At 33.1% G+C, this 23,306-nt stretch overlaps 1 protein-coding gene across 30 annotated transcripts in view; it reads left to right on the top strand.

The window, feature by feature from the left end:
* DTNA (dystrobrevin alpha) overlaps positions 1-23,306 on the top strand; it is a 478,032-nt gene that overhangs the window by 329,729 nt on the left and 124,997 nt on the right. For all 30 annotated transcript variants that reach the window (XM_051970241.1, XM_051970242.1, XM_051970238.1 and 27 more), the window contains one exon: positions 6,243-6,323. In XM_051970241.1, coding sequence (XP_051826201.1) covers positions 6,243-6,323 — 81 coding nt within the window. The remainder of the gene's footprint in view (positions 1-6,242; positions 6,324-23,306) is intronic.

Raw genomic sequence — 23,306 nt, 5'->3', positions numbered from 1 at the left:
ATAAGAATAATTAAGCAAACTAAATAAAGGTACATCTTTCCTCCTCAAGTATATTAAATAAGACTCAGGTATCACTCCTAAACAACCAAACACATGTGATCGCCATTCCACAATCACTGAAGAGGTTGCTTTTCAATCAGTACTAATGGATACTAAACAGTTAGATGGAGAGAGCCTTAAATGAAATTCAGCTGGATAAAACAATTATCTAGTTATAAAAGAAGGAATTGATTATGATACCCAAATGCTGGAAGTATAAATTAGGAGGGAGGACTTAGTTTGGCTGAGGGAAATATGTGTGTGTGTGTATGTTTGTATGTATGTATGTATGTATGTGTATGTATGTGTTTCCCCAGGTGTTATCAGCAAGGCAGTAAAGAAGGTGGAGAAATTTGTAAATGAAAAAAGGAAAGCTCTAACCATAAAGTAGTGAAAATTTGCTTCTGCTGGAATTAGTGGTGTTCAGGAAGGCAGAAGTACAAACATAACAAGACTCATTGAATAAGTAATATCAAGACATAATAGTTGATAGTAAAAGAAAGCAATACAGACGTTTTATTTAGAAAATGAAAAAAATTGAGGGGGGACAACATAGCATAATAGACAAGAATACTTAATTTAATTGAACATTTGTTGAGGACTTTCTCTCCATGTGACATTATAAGGAATGAAGAGGGGGAAAATAAACTAAATTAAGAACCTTGTTTAGCTCACAAGATAAGCATAAGTTGCCTTGTGCCATGACTTAAAGGGTGCAGGAAAAGGCCCCTTTTGTCCAAAATATCTTTCTTGCTGAGATAAAATTCCCAGTTATTGACTCCCTTGTGAGAAGGCAGTATTCAGTTAAAATAAAAATGTTGCTCATAAGTAACAGTCCTTTGTTCTTCCCTCCTCTTCCCCTAACAAGTCATTATAACATTAACAAGGTTATCAGAGTTGCTCTATCACAAAGCCTACTGTTGTTCTAATGAAAAGGGCACTGAGCTGGGAACTCTGTGATCTGGGTTATTGCTCCAGATCTGCTAATGACTAGCTTTGTGCTCTCAGACAATCAGTCAATCAACAAGGATATTGTTTTCTTCTGTTTAATTTTACTTTTTTAGGTTATATATACATTCATTTTTTATATGTTTCCATGTAAATCATGTTGCAAGAGAAAAAATCAGAACAAAAGGTGAAAAGCATGAGAAAGGAAAAAAAAGGTGAAAATAGTATGCTTCATGTTCAGTCTCCATAGTTCTCTCTCTGGATGAAAATGGCATTTTCTTTCCAAAGTTTATTGGAATTGCTTTGGATCATTGTATTGATAAAAAAACCTAAGTCTATCATAACTGATTATCACACAATCTTGCTATTGCTGTTTACAATATTTTCCTGGTTCTGCCAACTTCATTCAGCATTAGTCTTTCCAAACTTTTCTGAAATCAGCCTGCACATTTCATATACAAAAATAGTATTCCATTACTTTCATATGCTATAACTTATTCAGCCATCCCCCAACCGATGGGCATTCACTCATTTTTTAACTCTTTGCTACCATAAAAAGAGTTGTTACAAACATTTTTGTATATGTAAGTCTTTTCCCCTCTTTTTTTTATCTTTTTGGGACACAGACCAAATAGTGACACTACTGGATCAAAGATTATACTCAGTTTTATATTCCTTTGGGCATAATTCCAAATTGTGTTTCAGAATGATTGGATCTGTTCACAACTCCATCAATAATGGATTAGTGTCCAATCAATAAGCAATACTACCATGTGCCAAACCAATAAGCATTTCTTGAGCACTTAAGTGCCAGGCAAAAGACAAAATATAGGTATGATCCTATGGCTAGATACATATATATGCACACACACACATATGTGGGTATCTACATACAGATATGTATATATATGTATATATATATATATACATACTAAGATAGTAGATTAAAAAAAATGAAAGCACACAAATTCTTTCAACTTAATTATAAATGATCCCAGTGAATAAAAAAGGAAAGGCCATAAAATAATAGATTTAGAATTAATTATAAGGATCTTAGAAATCTTTCATTTTATAAATGACAAAACTGGGACCCAGAGAGGCTAAATAATTTGCCCAGAATTATACAATTAGTAGATTTCTGAATTAGGATTAAAATTCAGGTTTATTGTTTCCAAGTGTAGCCCTCTATGCACCAAACCACTGAATTTCTAGAAGGACCTATGAGGTGACACAATGAGTTCTCTAATGAGCTCAGAATCTAAAGGGATATATACTTACACATATAATGGAAAGAGAGCCCATAACCAAGGACAATTATAAAGTAGTAATAAAAATCTTTAAAATGAATATCAGGAAGGCTTAAAAAAATCAAAATAAGCTGTTATGAAAATTAATAATTTTTATGTTATGTTCAGAGCAATGTTATATTTAGGACAAAAACATAGAAATAATGAACCTATTAATAAGAGAGACAGACACATACACACACACAAAGAAAGAGAGAGTGATTGAGACAGAGACACAGACAGAGAATGAAGAGAGTTTTGACTCAATACTGATAGATAGAATACTTTTAAAAAATCTTCATATACAATGATAGAATCACTATTCTCAACCACTGAGAAAGGTGTAGTTCTCCACCCCCACTCCCCATTGAAACAAGTAAATATTCTCTCTATTTTTCCCCTTAAGGAAAGAACCATCCTTGGAAAATCATAAAATACATTATTAAGCATATGGTTCCTGAGTGTTTAAAACGAATTAATTATTTGATCAAAAAACATTTATTAAGCACCTGTGTGTTTAATATTATGTGTCAGTTTGCTAAATATTTCACATATAACCCATAAAAACAGATAGTCCCTATCTTGAAGGAGCTTCCCACCTAAAAGGGGAGACAACATAGAAAAAGAGACAGAAAGGGAGAGGCAGAACTGGGTGCTGGGGCATCTATGGAAATGAAAGCAGACACAAACTGACAATACAAAGTAGAATGAACTAAGTTCTGTTTCTGCCCTCTATAAACATAAACCTTAGGAGGAGTTTAGTAATTCCCTACCTCCAGCCTTCCATTCCAAGAGGAGAGGAAGCTGAGGGAGGTGGAGTTTGAGTTAACAGTTTGGTGGTGAGTTTAGAAGCAATGATCATATTTTAGAAGAGGCATCTTATTCATCAGAGATGACATCAATCAGGGAAGCAGATACAAAGTAGAGTAACAGTGTCAAAGGCAAATAGACAGATTGAAGATGAGGAATGAAAACCACTAGTTTTATCAATTAAGAGAATATAGTTAACTCTGGACAGAGCTGTTACATCTGAGTGATAAGTTTAGAAACCAGAGTGCAAAGTTTTGAAGAGAAAGGGGAGGAAAATGAAAATAATGAGTGTAGACACTCTAGGAGTTTGACTTAAAAGAAAAAAAAAAAGACTAAAAAAAGATAAAGAACAATGCCTTGAGGATATATATTATATATAATAAAATTGATTTGTACTGTGTTGTTTTTAATATATGAAGGAGATGAGAATGTGTTTGAGGGCATTAGAGAATGTTTCAATAGGTTAGAAACATGTTGAAAATTAGAGGGGTAAGGGAACAGTTTACAGAAGAAACAAACTAGGATCAATAAGTAAGTCTTGTGGAAAGACAGATTTCACTTCAATTTAGAGAACTTTTAAACAAGTAGAACAGACTTCTGTATGAAGCCATAAATTACTCATTACATAAAGAATGCAAGCAGCAACGCATTGAAGATATTTTTTAAAAAAAACTAGGGTTCCTAAAAAAATTTTTTTAATTAAAAAAATGGGATTTCTGCATCAGGCTAAATGGTCTCTAAAGTTTCTCCAAATGTTCTCTGATTGTATGTTTAAGTCAAATAACAGTAAAACTTTCAACAGATTGAATAATTATTAATCTCACAAAGTCACAAAACCTTAGGGCTGTTGGCAGTCTGTAAAAAAATGAATTTAGGGAAAACAGTTATGACTTAAAAAGTGGTAAGAGATCAAAGGAGAAGTATATGTATTCATCCAGCCTCAGTTACATAAAAGGCACCTAATTATCCATGGCTTTTGAAATTGTAGTGAAATGAAATCTTAAGTTCAAATCGCTTTTTGTAATATTTAACCCAGCATTTTTTAAAATGGCAAACCACCAGTAAACAGAAAGTATATAGCCATTACAGATCTACCATATACATAAAAACCTTTACACATTTATGAAATAATAATGTATACATTCTTCTGTTATGTCATAACAATTGATATCAAATGCTCTAAGGTTCACGATTGAATGTCTCCAGCTACTTATCCTACATATATATATATATATATATATATATATATATATATCTGATAACAATATGAACATGTAGGAAGGGTCCAGATTACAGAAAACTGAAACTGGATTGGGTTTATATATGAAGAAATTGAAGGCCAAGGTTAAGTAATTTGCTTAAGGTCAGAGACCTGGTTAGTCCTTATTTTACATCTGGCCACACTACTTTGGGACTTTAATTCTTCACTGTGCCTCAGAAAACACATTATTGGGGTAACCTCATTATTATTGATCTGATCAGCCAGCTCCCAGGTAGCCCACCTGATGCAGATAAGTCCATAACTCTTAATTATGTCCAATAGTTATTCAACAAGAGATGTAGGATAACATCTAAGTTATTATAGTCAATTAGATATAATAATAGTAATAATAACTACTTGAATTTATATAAATCTTTGTGGTTTGGAAAGCACATTAAAAATGATTTTACCTACACAATAATCCTGGGAGATTATTATAGACATTTTATAGGCAAGATAACTGAGTCAGGCCCAGATTAAGTGACTTGCCTAATGCCACACTACTTGTAAGTGTCTGAGCCTGGATTTGAGCTAAAATATTCCTGACTCTAGATCCAGTACATATATTTATTTCTGAATAAGTAGGACAAAGTATAACCAGGTAGCTCAATGGATAGAGCATGAACATGGAGTAAGGAATAGCTCTGTTCAAAGCTGAACCTCAGATATTCACTAGCAGTGTGACCCTGAACTTGTCACTTCACCCCTTCTTGCAAAAAATAGGAGAAGGCAATGGCAAACTACTACAGTATCTTTGCCAAGAAAACCCCATGCATGGTCACAAAGAACTCCACAAAGACCCAAAGACTGAATGTTACTTGACCTGATTATTGGTTTATTTGTTGATTCCTATATTTGGAGGCTAGATGTCTTTCTTGTCTTTACTGGAAATGCTGTAGCCATAAACATGGAAGCTTTGACCTATTCCATTTCTGACCTAATTGGGTTTAGTAGTAAGGCAGTCTAGTGCTCTTCTAATCCCCAAGGCCCAACATATTAATGCTGGACCTAGTGTAGACAAGGGATTGATTAGCTTAATCCCTATACTGAAGGTCAGATCTGAGCTCATGAACCATCAACTTGATTCCTCAGCAACAGGGATAATAGATACATATGACCATGCCTACCCTCATGCCATATTTCTTGTAGATTTGTTTTTAAAACAAGCCATCTATAATCACATTTTCATATAGTCTTTATATTCTGTCCAATTTAGTCTACTAACATGATTGTTTTATTTGTGTTTATTAAGTTAAGAATTTTTTAAGTTTTTAAAATATCATATGTATTAATGATTATTTAATTTCTCTTTTTTAAAAAAGAAAAAGAAAAAATGTAGCTTCTCTGTAGCTGAGTGTTGATATTTCCCCTTTGATATGGGAGCTTAGCCAGTTTGTCTTTTAGCCTACAGCTGGACCAGATTGTTCTACAAAGTGACAGACACAGCAGGCTAAGCTTCCCATTTTTTATTTCATGTACGTGATCCACAATGCAATTTCCAAAGTTGAATAGCTATGCCTGATTCCCTGGAGGCATAGATAGCCCTGGATGAAACCAGGTGATATAGGCAGACCATTTCAAAACTTGTGATTGCAAATATGTTTTAGGTTTGGAAGGAGGAGGGGGGAAACTAATAAAAGTGTGTATTTTATAATCACAGTTTATTTTGCTTGTGAACATTATAAAATTTCCCTCCGAGTACAAGTCACAGCATACATGTACTTCTTTTTTTTTTAATTAAAGCTTTTTATTTTCAAAATATATGGATGAATAATTTTTCAACATTATCCCTTACAAAACCTTGTCTTCCAAATTTTCCCTTCCTTCCCTCCACTCCCTCTGCTAGATGGCAAGTAATCCAGTATATATTAAACAATACATGTATTTCTTTTCATCAGGAGCCCAAGATTTGGATCGCATCCGGTTATCTACCTACAGAACAGCGTGCAAGCTTAGATTTGTTCAGAAGAAATGCAATTGTAAGTCTGTCATTTGTTAAAAAATAATTATCATCTTGTAGTTTTTATGTTTACCAAGTTGAATAATGAGAGGTTATTTCGTATGTTTATATATTTAGAAGAAAAGAAAGAAAATTTTTGTTGTCTGTGATTATTGGGTTATACAAAAATAATTAGTCCTAATTGAATAATTGCTCTGAGATAAAATATTAGGCTGCACAATTATCTGTAGACATATACATTCATATGTGTACACCTATATTTGTATATATACACAAATATGTATATATATATATATGATATAGTTTGAAATAATATTTTTTCTCTTCCATTCCAAATTACTTCAGTAATCCATCAGTTTTTAAAATTTACCCCTCCTACCACTACAGATCACTCTCTTTATAACTTTACTATATTTTACATTTATATTTATATATTTTATAATTTTACTATATATTTACTATAACTTTTACTTTCCCTCTTCTTTTACTTATGCAGAGTATCTGTGACCCCCCCCCAAAAAAAAAATCATTGCTTTGCTATCAACCTGGTGATGGATCTCTCTGAACTCAACAAAGCTCAACTTTTGCTAAGAGACTTATAGTCTGTCACCAGGCCTAAATTAGTAGAACTAGGACCATCAGAACTTGAGGTCCTCTGGCAAATCCTTTGAGAAATCAGTTTCACCTCAATGCTACAGTGAAAGTATTAGTTTATTGTTTGTTTTTTAAGTTTTAATCTCAAAGGAGTTTGAAGAAAGAGCAAGTTTCAATGGAACATAAAGACAAAAATTTCTTTTATATTTTGCATTCACCACTTACAGGAAAACAAGAAGAAGAAGGAAAATGTCAATAAAGTCCTCAGGGTCATTTAAGTTTCTAGTTTGTAGCTTTTTGTTTCAGAACTACGGAAATTGTTCCTGTTTCAGGGAAGGCAATGGAAATAAGTTCCCCTACTCACCCACCTACCCTTTCCTTACAGAGATAGAGTTGTAATTACCATAAAAGACACCTCAATCGATCATTAAATATTAAGGGCCTGCTATGAGCCAGGTGAAAGTCATTGGGGAAACAAATAGTAGTTCCTACTAAATCAAACCCTGTCACAAGTTCTAAATATTGAGAGGTTTACTCATCACATTGTTCAGTGGCAAATGTCCTGCTGGTCAATATGATACATACATAGTATGTATTTCTAGATTCCTTTATCTAGTGCTTAAGAGTCCTGTGACAGACTTCTTTCTTTAAGAAAAATCATAAGATGACCAAAAACTTGTCTTTTTTTTTCTGTGATTAGCACTTGTCAATTTGAGTAACCTTCAAAAACTAAAAACAAGAGAGTAACTATTAGTTCTTTTGGGGAGTTTTCCTCTGTGGATAATTGCCATAGAATCATAGAAATATAAAATTATTAATTTAGAGCTAGGAGGAATCTTAGAGACCATCATATCCAACCTTTTCATTTTATAGATGAGGAAACTGAGGCACTATGAAATTAAGTGACTTGCACAAGAACACCTAGTAAGCATTGAGGCAGGATTTGAAGCTAAACCTTCTTGACTCCACATTTGTATGCTTCTAATTCTCTCATATGGCTTCTGAGAAAAGCAAACTATGGGTGGTTTTACAAAACTACTATCTTTATAGTGCTAACTATTGGACCTACCTTCTCTGGTCATAGCCAAAGAAGACCATCATAAACAACTGTACCCACATGCCTGAAAAGCCTAGCTCCAAGCCCAGTTCCCTCAGTCACATGACATAGCATAAAGTTTAGATTTAGAAATATAATGTTATTTCTGAACCTTCTCATTGCCAACAAAGTAATATAAGCCCAATTGGTTAGAAATAAGAAAGAAGGAAATGTATGAAAGAGAACTAAGGATCAGATTATAATTAAAGAGATATAGAGAAAAAAAGAAAATCAAAGACAGAGAAACAGAGAAAGAGACACAAAGACACATAGAGGCACAGAGAGAGAAAGAGAGAGTAGAGACAGAGAGATTCAGAAACAGAGAGACATACAGAGACAGAGAAAGACTGAGAGAGAGATAGAGGCAGAGACATAAACAGCTACACCTTTATCTACATAGATGCCAGTGGTCGACAACACAAATCAATTTTAAAAATTCAAAAATAATTAAGTACCTACTATGTGTAAGGCACTACACTAAGCACTGGGACAAAAAATAAAAATATGGTTCCTGCCTTCAAGGAGCTTATAATATAATGGGAGAGGACATTACACAAAAGAAAAATGAAAGAGAGAGAAGGGTACCAGAACATATTTGGTTCAGAATCACTATAAAGATAAAGGTGGAGTTGAAATCAAGCAGATTAGTTGGTGGCAAATGAATAGATGGTTGGCATTTTGAGCTCTCAATTAAGAGAGTTACTGGGAGGCATTTTTTGCCTCTCCTTTGCCTAGATTTTAAAAAGAGAAGCAGGAGCAACTAAGGGCACTGATGATGTATGAGTGGCAAAACTGAAGCAATCTCCATGATGACAAGTTTCTTGGTAATGAGTTTATCTTGGGCAGGGCATGATGAAGATCATGATGGGAGTTGAACCAAGCAGAGCAGCTGGTGGCAAATGAATTGACAACTATGTTACTATAAATACTATCATTTAAAAACAATTCCCTTCCCCACCCCACCAAGGGAGAACTATCCTATAGGATATTGATTGCTGAGTCTACTTTTTTTTTAGGGTAAAATAAATGTACATTATGTGTTCTAACTAAAAACTGAACTAGGGAATTATCTAGGGAATAGCAAAGGACATATCCATACTTTTGATTCAATTTTCATATCTAAAATAAAATGTGAATGGGGAAAAAAAGTATTTACTAAGTACCTAGTATGTGCCAAGTACTGTGATAAGTACTTTTCCAAATATTATCTCATTTGATCCTCATAACAGCCCTGGTAGGTTGTTAATGCTATTATTATCCTCATTTTACATTTGAGGATATTGAGGTATACAAGTCACCTGCTCAAGGTCACACAGCTAATTAAATGTCTGAGGTCAAGTTTGAACTCAAGTCCTCCTGATTACAAGTCTAGAATTATATAATAATAGCAATAATAACTAATCTTTAAATAGTTCCTAGTATGTGCCAGGCACTGTCCTAGGTACTTAACTTATTTGATCCTCATTTCTACTCTGTGAGGCAGGTGCCATTGTTATCCTCATTTTACAGAGGGGGAAATTAATACAAACAGTCACATGGTTGGTAAGTGTCTGAGGCTGGATTTGAACTCAGATCTTCCTGTCTCCAGGCCTGACTTAACTGACATCTAGTTACCTAGAGTGGTTATGTAAATATATTCCATCTACTTGATTAGCAGAGTTCCCAAATACAAGTCCTGTACTAAGGTTGCTAAACTTTTGTCTTGATGGTTTAACATTTTTTAATAATAAAACTTGTAAAATCCAAAAGTATTTGGAAAAATGCTAACACAGCTTCATTTATTTGTGACCTTAATCAAAGCAGAAGGTTTTAGCTTAAACAAATAATTAGGCTTCTTTTTAGAAAGGAAAACAGAGAAAGAATTCATGAATTTAATTGTTCCTTGCTTAGCTTTAGTCAGCATGACATGGAAATCATAGACAGGGGCTGGAGGGAGGGAAAGGGAGGGCAGGGTGGGGGGACTGATTTGATCTGAAATAAAAGTAAGCATGCAAGATAGGATCATAGAAACACAATTGGGAGGGAAGTTGGAAGGTCATTTGATCTAACACTGTTATTTTGAAGATAGGGAAACTGAGATTCAAAAAGATTATATAACTTGTTCAGGGTCAAATAGCTAAGTAGCTTGACAGGGATTTGTACCTAGATGCTCTTGTCTGCAAATCTAGGTTTTTCTGCACTACACTACAGTGAGGTGCTATTCCTAGAAACGAAAGAAAACATTTTTTTTAGTACTGTGGTGATGTGTTTTCACAGATTTAGGCTTACTTAAAACTCCCCTTTAATCACACAAATCTTTCCTACTTTCAAAGATACTAATGGGGAGCAGACATTTTATTCATCATATTAGACCTATTTTAGAAGAAGAATATATTTTATATAAAATAATGAGTTTAACAGCATAAAATAGAGAGCAAAACACAGTTGACATTGAAACTTGCAAAAGGTTAAAATTATCATCTAGAATAGAATGAATCTAGTCTACACATAGGAAGGAAGGGGAGAAAAGATACCAAAGAATTAGTGTGAGCTCAACCAAAAAGATTTAGCAGTACAAGAAGTGTGTGTTTCTTGTTTTCCCATTCTGCACAGCCCTTGCCCACCTATTCCAACTCTGTTTATATTTTATTAGGATAAAAATAAAGAGTAAATTGACCCATAGGTAGAAATAATCCTGTTTCTTAAAGAGAATAAATTATCCTTAACTTAAAGCTTTAGACATGATTTTGTGCCCAATTTAAAAGATATCATCCAAAATATATTCAAGATTATCACAGCAGCTTAAGTTTAAAAGAGGTCTTGAGAAATTGTCAAATCATCTCTTCACCCAATTCAGGTTCTGTTACATATCCCAAACATATGGTCTATTTTTTTTCCCATTTTAAAAGACCTACAGAAAAGGAGATTTTTTTTACATACTTGAAAATCTTCCATATGTGAATCGTTACAAACAACCCTCATTTATATATCATTCTTTTTTACCCATATACAACAATGCCATGAGATTTGTTGTTCAAGTGTGATTACTCCTTGCTTCATTTTACTGATGAAGATGATATAGTCCAAGGTCATATAGCCAGTAAGCAATTATAGTGATTTGAACACAACTCCTTATTCTTGAATCCAGTGGATGATCCCATGGCATAAAACACTTTGTTTTGGAACTCATTGATACACTTATTAAATAATAGTATATTTTGCATTTATATATTTAGGTTTTAAAAAATAATTTGGAAAGAGTAATCTTGTCTCTAACTATAGAGTACTTAGGAATTAGGTATTGAATAGTTAATGGACCTTCAACCAAACCTTTTATAGATTTACAATTATTTGTGAATGTGCCATATTCCTCTTATTAGAGATTATAAACTCCATGAAGGCAGGCAAAATATTTTATATAAATTTTATGTTTCATCTAGTCCCTAGAACAAGCATAGAGAAGAACTGATTGGGTTGTTTTTTCACCCTAAATTCACTCTCATAAATCAATCTCTTTTCCAAGTTAAATGGCCTCAGTCCCTTTAGCTTTTCCTTATAGATTTGATCTTTTGAATTCCATTTCCCTTTTTCAGTCAATGGATAATAGATTTTAAGTTGTAAGAGACCACAAAAGCTATCTAGTTCAAATTCATTTTGCAGATTAAGTAGGAGGTAAAGCTCAAAAAAATTAAATCCAAGGTCACACAGGTAACAAAAAGTAGAGTTTATGTTTCCATGTATATTTAAAGACTAATTTATGTACCAAAACTATCTCACATTTGTCTCCAGCCTTTATGTATTTGTGCAGCTTGCTGGCAAAAGGTTTTACCTAGTCAGTAGGTCTGCATGCTAATAAGACTAATTTGACTTTTTTTTATTCTGTACAAATATCAGAATTTCTAAGAGACCATCATTCCCATGCAAAGCATGGAAATGATTAATGATGCAGGTACCTTATAATGTCAGCAGATCTCTTTTTCAGAAATTAGTTTGGAGTCAATGATACAGATCTAAGTTTGCCAACAAAAGAAAAGGCTGTGACAATAATAATTCAGCATCATGTAATAATCTATTCTGATTAATAGTAGATAGCCATAGAATATGGAAAAAAAATTCCTTCCCTTTCCTAAACCTAAACCTTATGGGAAATTAAAATTTTACAAAAGACACTATCCTGTCTCCTCAAGAAGCTTATAGTTTAAGAAAGTGTTATGACATATATGCTAGAAACAATCACTATTGTTGTTTAATCCTTTTTAAGTCATATCTGACACCTCATGATCCATTTGGGGCTTTCTTGGTAAAGATATTGTGGTTTACCATTTCTATCTCATTTAACAAATGAGGAAACTGAGGCACACAGAGTAAAGTGATTTGCCCAGGGTCATCCAGTTAGCAATTATTTGAAGCCAGATTTGAATGTGGGAAGAGGAGCCTTCCTGACTCAAGGCTTTATCTACTACACTACCTAGCAGCCTTGCAAGTAAAAATATGATGTGCAAATACCAAAGAGAGGTTCAAAGATTCTGCTATGTGAGGATTTAGGAGGTAAAGGTCATTACCAAAAGGGAAGATCAGGAAAGACTAATTGGAACAGGAATTATTTGAGCTGGGCTCAGAAAAGTTTGAAGGAATTCAGTAGGCTTAGGTAGAGAAAGGAGAGAATAATATTCCAAGCTCAAGGAATTCCCTATTGTCACTGAAGACACTATCTCTTTTAATTCTAGCTCTTAACATCATAGAATCATACAGCTCGTGCTAGAGGACACCTGGTAGACTATGTTTATTTGAACAGCTTTTATTTTGGTAATTGATTAATTCAAATGAAATAAAATAAATCTTTTTTAAGAGAGGGAAGGGAAAATTTTCTTCTTTCAAAAAATTTTTCCTCAACTAAATGGAACTCTTAAACATGTCCTTCAACCAAATTTAAGGTAATTTCAATTGAATTTGTTTAACTTTTTTTTTAATTTTAAAGGAATTTTTTAAATCAAAAAATTGTAGAGGGCTTCAGATAGTGGAGGTACTCTGGATAAGGTATAAGACCCTTCAGCCCAGAGGGTACCTGCTGACAATGTCTGGTTTGGCTCCCCACCTCCCCTTGGTGTTCCCACCTTTTTTGAGAAGTCAAAGGGCAACACCTTTCTCACCCTCTTGCTTTCCCCTTGAAAGTGGAAAATAAAAAGAAAATTCTTGCAACAAATATGTATAGTCAAGGAAAACACACTCTTATGTGAATCATGTCCAAAATGTATTATGTCTCATAGTACATCTTGCACTCAGTACATGGGTACAACACTCATATTTTTCACAGTTCCTTGTCCTGCCTTTTAAATACAGCCTTTTTAAAGTAAATATTTCTAAATAGTTCTATATGAATCCTTTTAACATATACTTTGAACTTCTTGTGGCTATGTGACTTCCCTACTTAATAAACTCTAGTAGCTCCCTATTAGAACCAAAGTCAAAAATAAAAGTCCCTTTTTTGGCATTTGGAGGTCTTTTTAACCTGCTCATTCCCTACCTTTCAGCTTTTTTATACTTTACTCTATTTCATGCTCTCTACTATATCGCTACATTGGCTCTTCATTATATAACACTTCATGTCCTATCTCTTTCTTTTGAGCTGGCTGTCCTCAAACCTGGAATACTCTACCTTCTTACCTCTACTTTTTAGTATACCTGCCTTCCTTCAAAACTCAGCTTGAATTCCACTTTTTACAGATCATTCTTCCTAATGGAAGCAACATTCAGAATGGAGATTTGTTTGAGAAAAAAAAAAGTAGGGATTTTAGTTTTCAGAAAACCAGCACTAGTAATAGACAGCTAGGAAAATGGATGGCATATGCATAACTACTGGAGCATAATCATCATAGTTTATATTGTTCCAAAAGTACTTTTAAATACATAATTTAGTTGCTGTTTTGTGTTTAAATTCTTCCGGATATTTGTTTAAAATAAAGAAAAGTAGATTGAGTTAGAATATTTTGTTCACAGAAAAGTCCCTGTGGGGAAGTTGGTAGAGGCAGCCAAACATAAACAAACCTATTAAACATTACTGAGGAGCACAGGGGAAAAACTCATATGTTTCTCACTGGGAATCCTCAGCTTATGATAAAACTGTTCCATAATGTTGGATGATGATAAAGTTAATATAGATTTCTCTGAGAACAAAGATGGTGACAGAGAAAAGATTTAATTCAAAAATTTTACCTATGACTCTGATGGATTTGAGTAAAACTGATAAGGAGGAAGTTTATTTCTCTGTTAGTTTTAACCTTAATATCTTGGGTTCTGTGTGTGGTTTGTTTTTGAGTTTTGTTTTGTTTTGTTTTCATGTTACCATTTATCTTGAACGTAGATTAGTACTTAGTCCATACAACAACCTATGCCCATCTATGGATAAGACTATATTTATGTCCATGGTTGTCAGCGTTGTGTAGAACTAATTGCCCTTTTTGTTCAATATTTAAATGTAGTAGATGAATGGGCAACCCAGTGATTTTTCCCATTTTAGGAAATATCTGATTTTGAGACTGATGAAATAAAGAAAAAAGCTTTTAAAAAACTTCTCGGTTTGACCAAAATAAAAGTCATCATGCTCTCTGAAATGGTATGCTAAGTTTTCATTGAGGATTCTCCAAGTAGGAGGGCACATGTAAGTAGCCATATGTACAAAGAGCCAATCTGTGTGACCAACTTGATCTAATCATCAGACACATAGATTTCCTTGTATACCTGTATTAAATCATTGGACTCTCAGACATCCAAGTGTCACAGAGAACACAGATAGTAAGGGCTAATTAGGATAAGAGAGAGGATGATATAATCTATTTTATCTTTTCCCCATAGTGGCTTAGGTATAATAGGATGGATTTGTTGACTGTGCTTCTCTCCACAAGTCCTTTTGCTTTGCCATTAAAATCATCTCCTATTCAACTTTTGGGATGCTTGCCACAGGTTGAAAAAAAAATGACCTTTTCAATATTTTTCCTGGTAAGTTTTAAAAATAATTAGCTCATCTTAAAAACCATGGAGAAGCCTGTGACAAATATCCATATGGAGAATTCCATTGAGGGCTAATATGGGGGTAAGATAATTTATTTTTCACTATATTAACACAAATGGAGTTTGTCCTCCATGTATCATATTAGAAAATGTATTATTTTATTTTTTATTTTTATTCTTCATATGCTACTTCTCTGTGCTTTTTATTATTCATTATATTTTATTTATATTTCCAATCTCTCCATGTCTATTATGATTTTTAATAATACTTTTTATATACTATACTTTCCACTTTGAATATAGTAGATATTCAATAAAATTTCATTCTTGATTTATTTTCTTTATTGTTTCCTCGTCAGAGGGAGTAACATATCGATATCTAACCCCTGAAAATTAGGCTAAGCAATTTGTTGACCCTATACTTTCTGACTTCTTTTTCTATTTTTTAAAATTGTTTTAGCTTTCCAATATCATTTCAGAAATTTTTATCTGAAAATCTTATGTATTTTATTTCAACATCTTTAAAAAGGAAACTAAAAACTACATTATCCAAAATTAGGACTCATTTTATTGTTTGAAATAGATTTCCACAGTCAGATAATGGCCATGGTTGGTACTTAGCCAATTTCCATAGGAATATCCATTATATTTAAATCATCAAAACAAATTTAATGTTGTTGACGTTACATGAAATATTAGGCATTTCACCACTAGTAGCTATGGCAGAAAACCTGTTTCACAACTCAAGTTTTTAATTACAAGGGGTCCTGTTCCATAAAATAATTTTAACTTAATTTATAAATTTATAAATTTCTGTTGAATGAAGTACACTTTTAATGAACAATTCTTAGAATCATAAATCTAGAAATTGAAACTGGCCCCCTTATTTTACTTATAAGGAAAGTATTATTACCATCAACTCATCCAAGGTCATGCATGCAGTAAATTTTAGAAGTAACATATGAACCTGGATTTTCTGATTTTAGGAATAGGTTCTATCTCATCATTTTACTATATGTTTATATTTAGTCTCTTGATTCCTTCTTCCTAGTATTTCATGGACAGAATAAACACAGTATAATTAGAATTCTTAAAATGGATACATCATGTTTGGTACATAAACAAATTTGTCAGTATTTATTCCTTTATAATTAAACATTTTTAAAAATGAAAACTTAATTACCAGCAAACACAAACATTTCAGGTACAAAAAATGTGTAAGAAATTGGACCTGTTATACACTGTTTTTAAATGTACATATGTATATATAAAAGTATGTATTTAATGCACATACACTTAATATATTTAACCATTTTATATATATGTATATGTGTTTGAATATCCCCCTATATATAAATGTATGTGTATATTAATTTGAAATACTTCTGTATGTATATGCACACATTTTAAAAAAGAATAACAAAACCCTTGTAACAAATTTATAAAATATAATAATTTAGCAATGATATACCCAATTTGAATCTAGCTTCTACATTTTTCATTTAGGGAGTTTAAAACAAATATTTTATTGATGTTCTTTCTCTTGCTGATTGATCGGAACCCACTAATCTACTCTTTTCCCAGATAGAAATCCTCCCTTGTAGCAAATGTGTAAATTAGTAAAGCAACCCAACACATTGGCCATGTCTTAAAATTCATATTTCATTCTTTAGACCGTTATCTTTTGGTCAAGAAATAGAAGAAAAACAACTTTGGCAATAGCTGATTGGACTGACAAGAGTAAGTTAAATCTACTGCTGTGATTTCTTTTTAAAAAATTATCCTTTTTTTGCAAATTAAATCATAAACAGGTATTTTTACATACATATTTATGGATAGCTTTTTTTTTTTTTACATCACAGTAGTTTTTTGGTCAGTATTCTTTTCTCCTCCCCCTCCCACAGAGCCATCCCATATAACAGATAGTATTTTTTAAAGAAAAAGGAAAGGGGGAAAAAAATCAACATAACTGATCAATAGATCAATGTTCAATAGTTGTAAATCTCCTACCCCATATCTACAAAAAGGTTAAGATGGAAGTGTCTTCTCAACTCTCTTCAAAGTAGTGTCAAAAACAAAGAAAACAAAGGATAATTAAATGAGAGAATAGAATTTCCTGTGTGTGTGTGTGTGTGTGTGTGTGTGTGTGTGTGTGTGTGTGTGGTATAATACTTAACAAGGTAGTAATAAAATTGTTTTTGTTTTTCATTTCTTTATGGAGTGGACTTCCTCAATCTTCCTCAATTAAGTCTTTTCCTTCTGATTTTGACCATCTCCTCACAGGGGTGCATACCAAGGAATTGGACAAGATACAGTGAAACTGTGCCAGCAGTTAATGTTAACAATTAGTTAACTTTCAGAAGGTATCCAACAGATTATAAGTATTGCAGGAAAATTAGGAAACTCTCCCACTTTATGCTTCCCACTCCTCCTTTCCTTTCTTTCTTCATTTGAAGGGCATGGATATAGTATATATATATATATGAAGATGCTACATTTCCCATGAGACTTTGAGTCAATACATCATAAGTTCCAATGCAACATTTCTCTGGGAGTCTGAAATTAAAATGAGAATCCGAATGGTGATAAGAAACTTCTGGGAAGATAGTACTTTCCTTTAGGAATTCAGGAACAAATAAGACCTAACAATAATATGCTCTAGCATTGGTAGTATTTAAGAACCCATGAGTCTTGGAGTATTCTGCAGGCAAATTACCAAGAGAACAAAGACATATTAGAATATTATGATAGTAAGATAGTCTCCAAGGAACAATCCAGAGATGCCTGTATATGAGCCTCAAAAACCACTTTTATTCATTTGCTTCCAGAAAGAAAAAGGAACCTTTTTCCACTTCAAAGGGACAAGTCTTGGAGAAGCTGTTTTCCTATAGCATTCTGATGTGAATTAATCTGAAGTTTTGCCCTTTGGGGAATGGGTAGTATTCATTTGGTGATGTAGCATGTTTCCCTTCTATTTCTTTTATTTTTTAATTTTGCCTGAAAAGATATTTTAATGTTTTAGGGAATGATTCTTGCCTTATTTATTAATAAGAATCAATTTGAACATAGCTGACTTTAAAGACACAATATAAGCCAAACCAGTTGATTTACAAGTTGAGATATATTTCAATCATTTTTTAAAAACCCACATTGAATGTTGTAGAAGTTGGTACAAGGGTTACCTAAAGTCTCAACTTTCAAATCACATGCATTAACCAAAGTCTCAATCTTCCCTTTTCTCTTTACCCTTGCCTCATTTTCTATTTTTTGGCAGATTAATTGTATCTAATCACTCCATGTGAAAATGAAGAGTTGCTTTACCTAGTTGATAATCTGAAAATAAAAATTTTTATTCAATTATAAAGAACAAAAAATTGTCTATCCACTTATAAAATTAGAACTTGCATTCCAAAGGCTGTGTAGAAGATTAATTACTATGCAGAAAGTATCTGTGCAGCTTACTTTTGTTATTGTTGTTCAGTCAGCTGAGTCCAATTCTTTGTGACCCCATTTGAGGTTTTCTTGGCAAAGATGCGGGGAGTGGTTTGCCATTTCCTTCTGCAGCTTATTTTACAGATGAAGAAATTGAGGTAAACATGGTTAAGTGATTTGCCCAGGGTCGTAGAGTTAATAAGTATCTGAGCTCAAATGTGAACATGGGAAAATGGGTCTTCCTGACTTCCATGCTTTATCTACTGTAGGGTTATTCATGTCTGTCCTTTGTTTTTGAAGAGGACCATGATATCATGAGGAGATATCATGAAAAGCAAGTGAATTGGATTTGAGTGAGGGAGGGCTGTGCAAGGTCTTGCCTCACTTTCCCCTCCAGAGCCATCTGGGTCCAGTGGCAAGATATAGATAGCTCATTTCTCTTTCAGTGATATTGCAATTTCTAATGGCTTAGCACATTTTGGCATACTTTATCATATAGCATTATGGATAGTAGCTTTTCAATAAACTCTTGTTGAAAAGCTTTTCAAAATGTTTAACAATAATTCATTCCACTCCCCATTCCAATCCATTATACACATAAAGCTGTTTCTTCTCACATCTATATCAGTGTATGGGATAATTAGGAGTCTTAAGCCCTTTCTCTGACTATTCTATTCTAATTCCTCTGGATGATGCTCATTAACCAGCCCTTATGGCTGGTTCTGCTTCTCAGGTGAAGTCAAGCTTTCTCACCTGCTTTTCCATCTGGTACACAGGTCTTGTCTCCTGAGCATTCTGTATGTACAGAATAGGAATTTAATAAAGATTGTTGTTAAATTGAATTTTTGACCTCTCTGTTCCTTTCCAACTCAGAACATTCTATAATTACACTCAAACCTTCTGTCAGTTTAAATATGACTCAAAATTTCTACTATGATTTATTAATAATTAGAGTTTATAAGAAATATTGTTATTATTTGGTGATAAATCCATACAGATTGTCAAATGTTCTTTAAAAATATCTATTCCTTGTCCATGACAGGTTTCCTATTATTACACAACAAATTGTGTTGTGTATTAGTGTGTGTGTGTGTGTGTGTGTGTGTGTGTGTGTTTTACTTTTAGGACTTAAATAGACATATTGCACACATTTCTCAGAGGCTGGGGGTGGTTGACACTCTACATCCTTTGGTGTGTATTCTAACAATTATCAATATGATGTGTAATGTAAAATTAAGATTGGTAAAGTTTAGTAAAATATGTCCACTGCCATCTAGTGGTGAATGGTTGATTCTGCCAACTCTATTTCTTCAGGTTATCTTTTGACTTACTTGATGTAAGTAAATTTTATTAAAGGCTTTAAAATGAGATTTTTTTTTTTACTAGAAGGTACTAAAAAAAAACAAAAAAAAATCCAAAATTTTTGTTTCTCAAACTAACTCATTTTTCTAGTTTTTTTTTTCTATTGTAAAAATATTTAGTGTAGTGTTACATTGCTGCTAAAGAAAAAAAGAGATCCTTATGCTTTGCGTTATCAAACACAGGAAAAACCTCATTAAATATAGGCTCTTTGATTCAGAATTTTTGCTAATTCAACTTCACAGCTGAGGTCAAATGCTATATTTTTCAAATATTTTATATCTTCTATAGCATCTATATGCATCTAGAATAAACAGGTGATAAACAAATAATATGTTGCTCAATTAATAGAATTAATAGTAATAAAGCTTACTTGGAATACCTTTCCCAATTAGTAAAAATGGCCACTTAGAATGAGATTATAGAAAGTCATGTTTAAAATTCCACAAATGGAATATAAATATATCTGTATATTGTATATGTGGATATGTGTGTGTATGTATATATGTGTGTGTGTGTGTGTTAAGTTTTAAGCTAAACTACTAAAATTGCACTGGCATTTGAAACACACTAATATGTACAGTATAAATGTAAAGTGAAGGTTTTGGGTAGGGTGAGAGATCATTAGCTAGGACAACTAGTAATTAACAGGGGAGATCAAGGAAGACCTCATACTGATGATGATTCTTAAACTGTATCTTCAAAGAAAGGAGATGGGATTCTATGAGTCAGAGGGGAAAAGATGCATTTCAAGCATCTTAAATGGCCAAAACAAAGAGAAAGATGGAAGATGGAGTATTATGTGTAAGAGACAGAAAGAAAGCAGTTTTTGTTGGACTGCGGAGTGTAGGAGAGGGAATAATGTACAAGACTTGAAAGACAGCTTGGTGTTAGATTATATAGGACTTTAAAAAGCAATAGGAAACTACTGTGATAAGAAAGGGGAATCCCATAGACAGATCTATGCAAAATTACTTTGACATCAGTGTGTAGAACAGAGTCAGGGAGAAATGAGCTACTGCAAAAATCTGTGCAAGACGTGGTAAGGTGTGTTCAGAGATGTGAAGGTAGAAATGGCAAAATACGGCAAATAACTGGATATGTAAAGCCAAGCTTATAACCCTAGGAGGCAGGAAAGATTATGATGTCTTCAACATAAATAGGGAAGTTTGGAAGTGGGAAAGCAGGGAGTAGGAAGAAGATAATGAGTTAAAGGTTGGTCATTTGAATTTGAAATGTCTTTGAGACATTCAGATTGAAATATCCAGTAGACAATTAATTATATGGGACTGAAGCTCAGAGAAAACTGGTGCTGAATATGTAGACTTAGGAGTCATTTACTTAGAGATTATAGTTAAACAAATGAATTGAGTCCTTTCCTACCCTGAGATTCTGTGAAACAATTAATCAACTAAACCAAATGTCAGGACCTGTCAGCACATATTAACATATAATTGGTATATGTGTTATAATTCTATGTACTTGAACTCAATCTTATTGCCTTACTGTAAAAATATTTTTATAAGTCAGACTGATCTCCCATTTAGCCTGACACAGGATTTTTTATTCTAATACAGAGATTCCAAAGGCTATTTATTTTTTCACAGCTAATTGAGAATACTTAGGTCTTTCAATATACATATTTAGAAAACTGTCACCATTGATTTGTTTTCTGTTCACGAGCTGACTTTATGAAAAATACCAGGTTGAATGACCCTCCCTCTCCATTATTTATAGGCATCCTTTCTACTTCAAGTAGAAGATTGACAAGCATAAGTCTAATAGGGTTCACTCAGTCAGATCATGACCAATCCAGAGACCTCCTATGATATCAGGGATATTGATGACTGCAAACTAAGGTTTTTAATGTGATCTCTTGTAGATTCCAAACCAAACCAGAGTTCTGTGATTTTAAAGCCCCAAAATTGACCCCAAAATTCTCCTGGATTTTCAGGGCTCCGTTCTCAGTGCCTATTATGTGCCAACCAATGTGCTAAGAAATATCCTTGAAAAATCTGGATTGCTCAATCCTCATGGCTAGTCAAAAAAAAAAAAAAAAACCATATTTTGAAGATAGACTTTCTAAAAGCCAATTATCCTGAAGCCTGAAGGATTTTTTGCTTGTTTCTTTTCTTTTTTGATAAAGCCTAGTCAAGTAAATTTCTGTCTCGGTTTCCACAAATGGGAAAAAACAATAGCATCTACTTCTCAAAATCAATGGTAGAATAAAGCAAGATAATATATGTAAAGCATTTTGCAAACCTTAAAGCATTTTATAAATGATGGCTAGTAGTAGTAGTAGTAGTAGTAGTAGTAGTAGTAGTAGTAGTAGTAGTAGTATGAATTTATCTCCTGTGGGATAAGAATTTGGATTTGCTTGAGCTATCCCAATTTTGGGAATTAAAAAATTTTATATACACCTTGTTTTTCTTCTTCCATACATAATCTTACAAAATATCAGGAGTGTTTCTTTTCTAATTGCGATTTTTAAAATTTCTTTATTTCAACACTGATACCCATTAGTATAATTTGTTATCCTCTCAGAATGACTGAGATAATTGAACACCATGGAGGGTTATGAAGAATATTACATTTTTCTACCAATAGGGTTTTTTAAAGCAATAGTGTGAGGCATTAGATAGCAAGCCAGCTTTAGAGTTAAGAAAACCTGAATTTTAGTACCATCTCTGATATATACCATTAGAGGGACAGAGTCTGGAAATGTCATTTAATCTCTCAGCACCCTCAAACAGATCTCTAAAACAATCAGTTGCATAGTAAATTCCTAATCTAGATTAGTACAGAGAGTTTACTCACTGGAAATTCCCTACTCCTATGAAATCACAGATCTAGTCCCCTACCACAATCACTTCCCCCTCCCCAAAACAAATACAAGAGGTAGAGCTACTTCCTGAAAAAACAAATCTGTAAAGAGAGACTTGTTTAAGCTGTTAAAACTAGAAGATATAGTGAATAAGGAATAAAATTAAAAGGTCCCGGGGATTTAAGATGTTGTATTCATATAATCTTTTTCTGAAAAGTTTTACAAGTAGGTCACAAATGGCCATGCATAATCACTAACTCATTTTCTTGATAATATTTGCAATACTCAGTGTCAGTATCAAATGAATTACTGAAGTCAAGTTAGCTATGACATGGGCTCCCAACAATCATCCCCACATAATATGATTCTCACTCAATATATTTCTAGGCTCAAAGAGAAACACTGGAGAAATCTCTTTGATGATGGGAGCTTAAGAAATTCATACTATTGGACAGGTAAAATTCTCTTAAGTACCAGGATTCATCCAAGAATATGGGAGTGAGAAACCAGCTTTTTTTCTGCAGAGATAGAAAGCATTTGCTTACTTTTGTGAAAGATCTTTCTAAATTGAAAACTGATGGGAAAAGGAAGAATATTGTCCATGGTAAAATTCATCTTTTCTAGTATACAAGTAAACATTTAAAAAATAAGAAGAAAGTGTGATATGGTGAAAAGAATAATATTTTATTAGGCTTACCTGTCTGAATTAG

This window comes from Antechinus flavipes, chromosome 1, assembly GCF_016432865.1.
Source record: "Antechinus flavipes isolate AdamAnt ecotype Samford, QLD, Australia chromosome 1, AdamAnt_v2, whole genome shotgun sequence".
NCBI classification, from domain to species: domain Eukaryota; kingdom Metazoa; phylum Chordata; class Mammalia; order Dasyuromorphia; family Dasyuridae; genus Antechinus; species Antechinus flavipes.
This window is presented reverse-complemented; position numbering and strand designations above follow the sequence as displayed.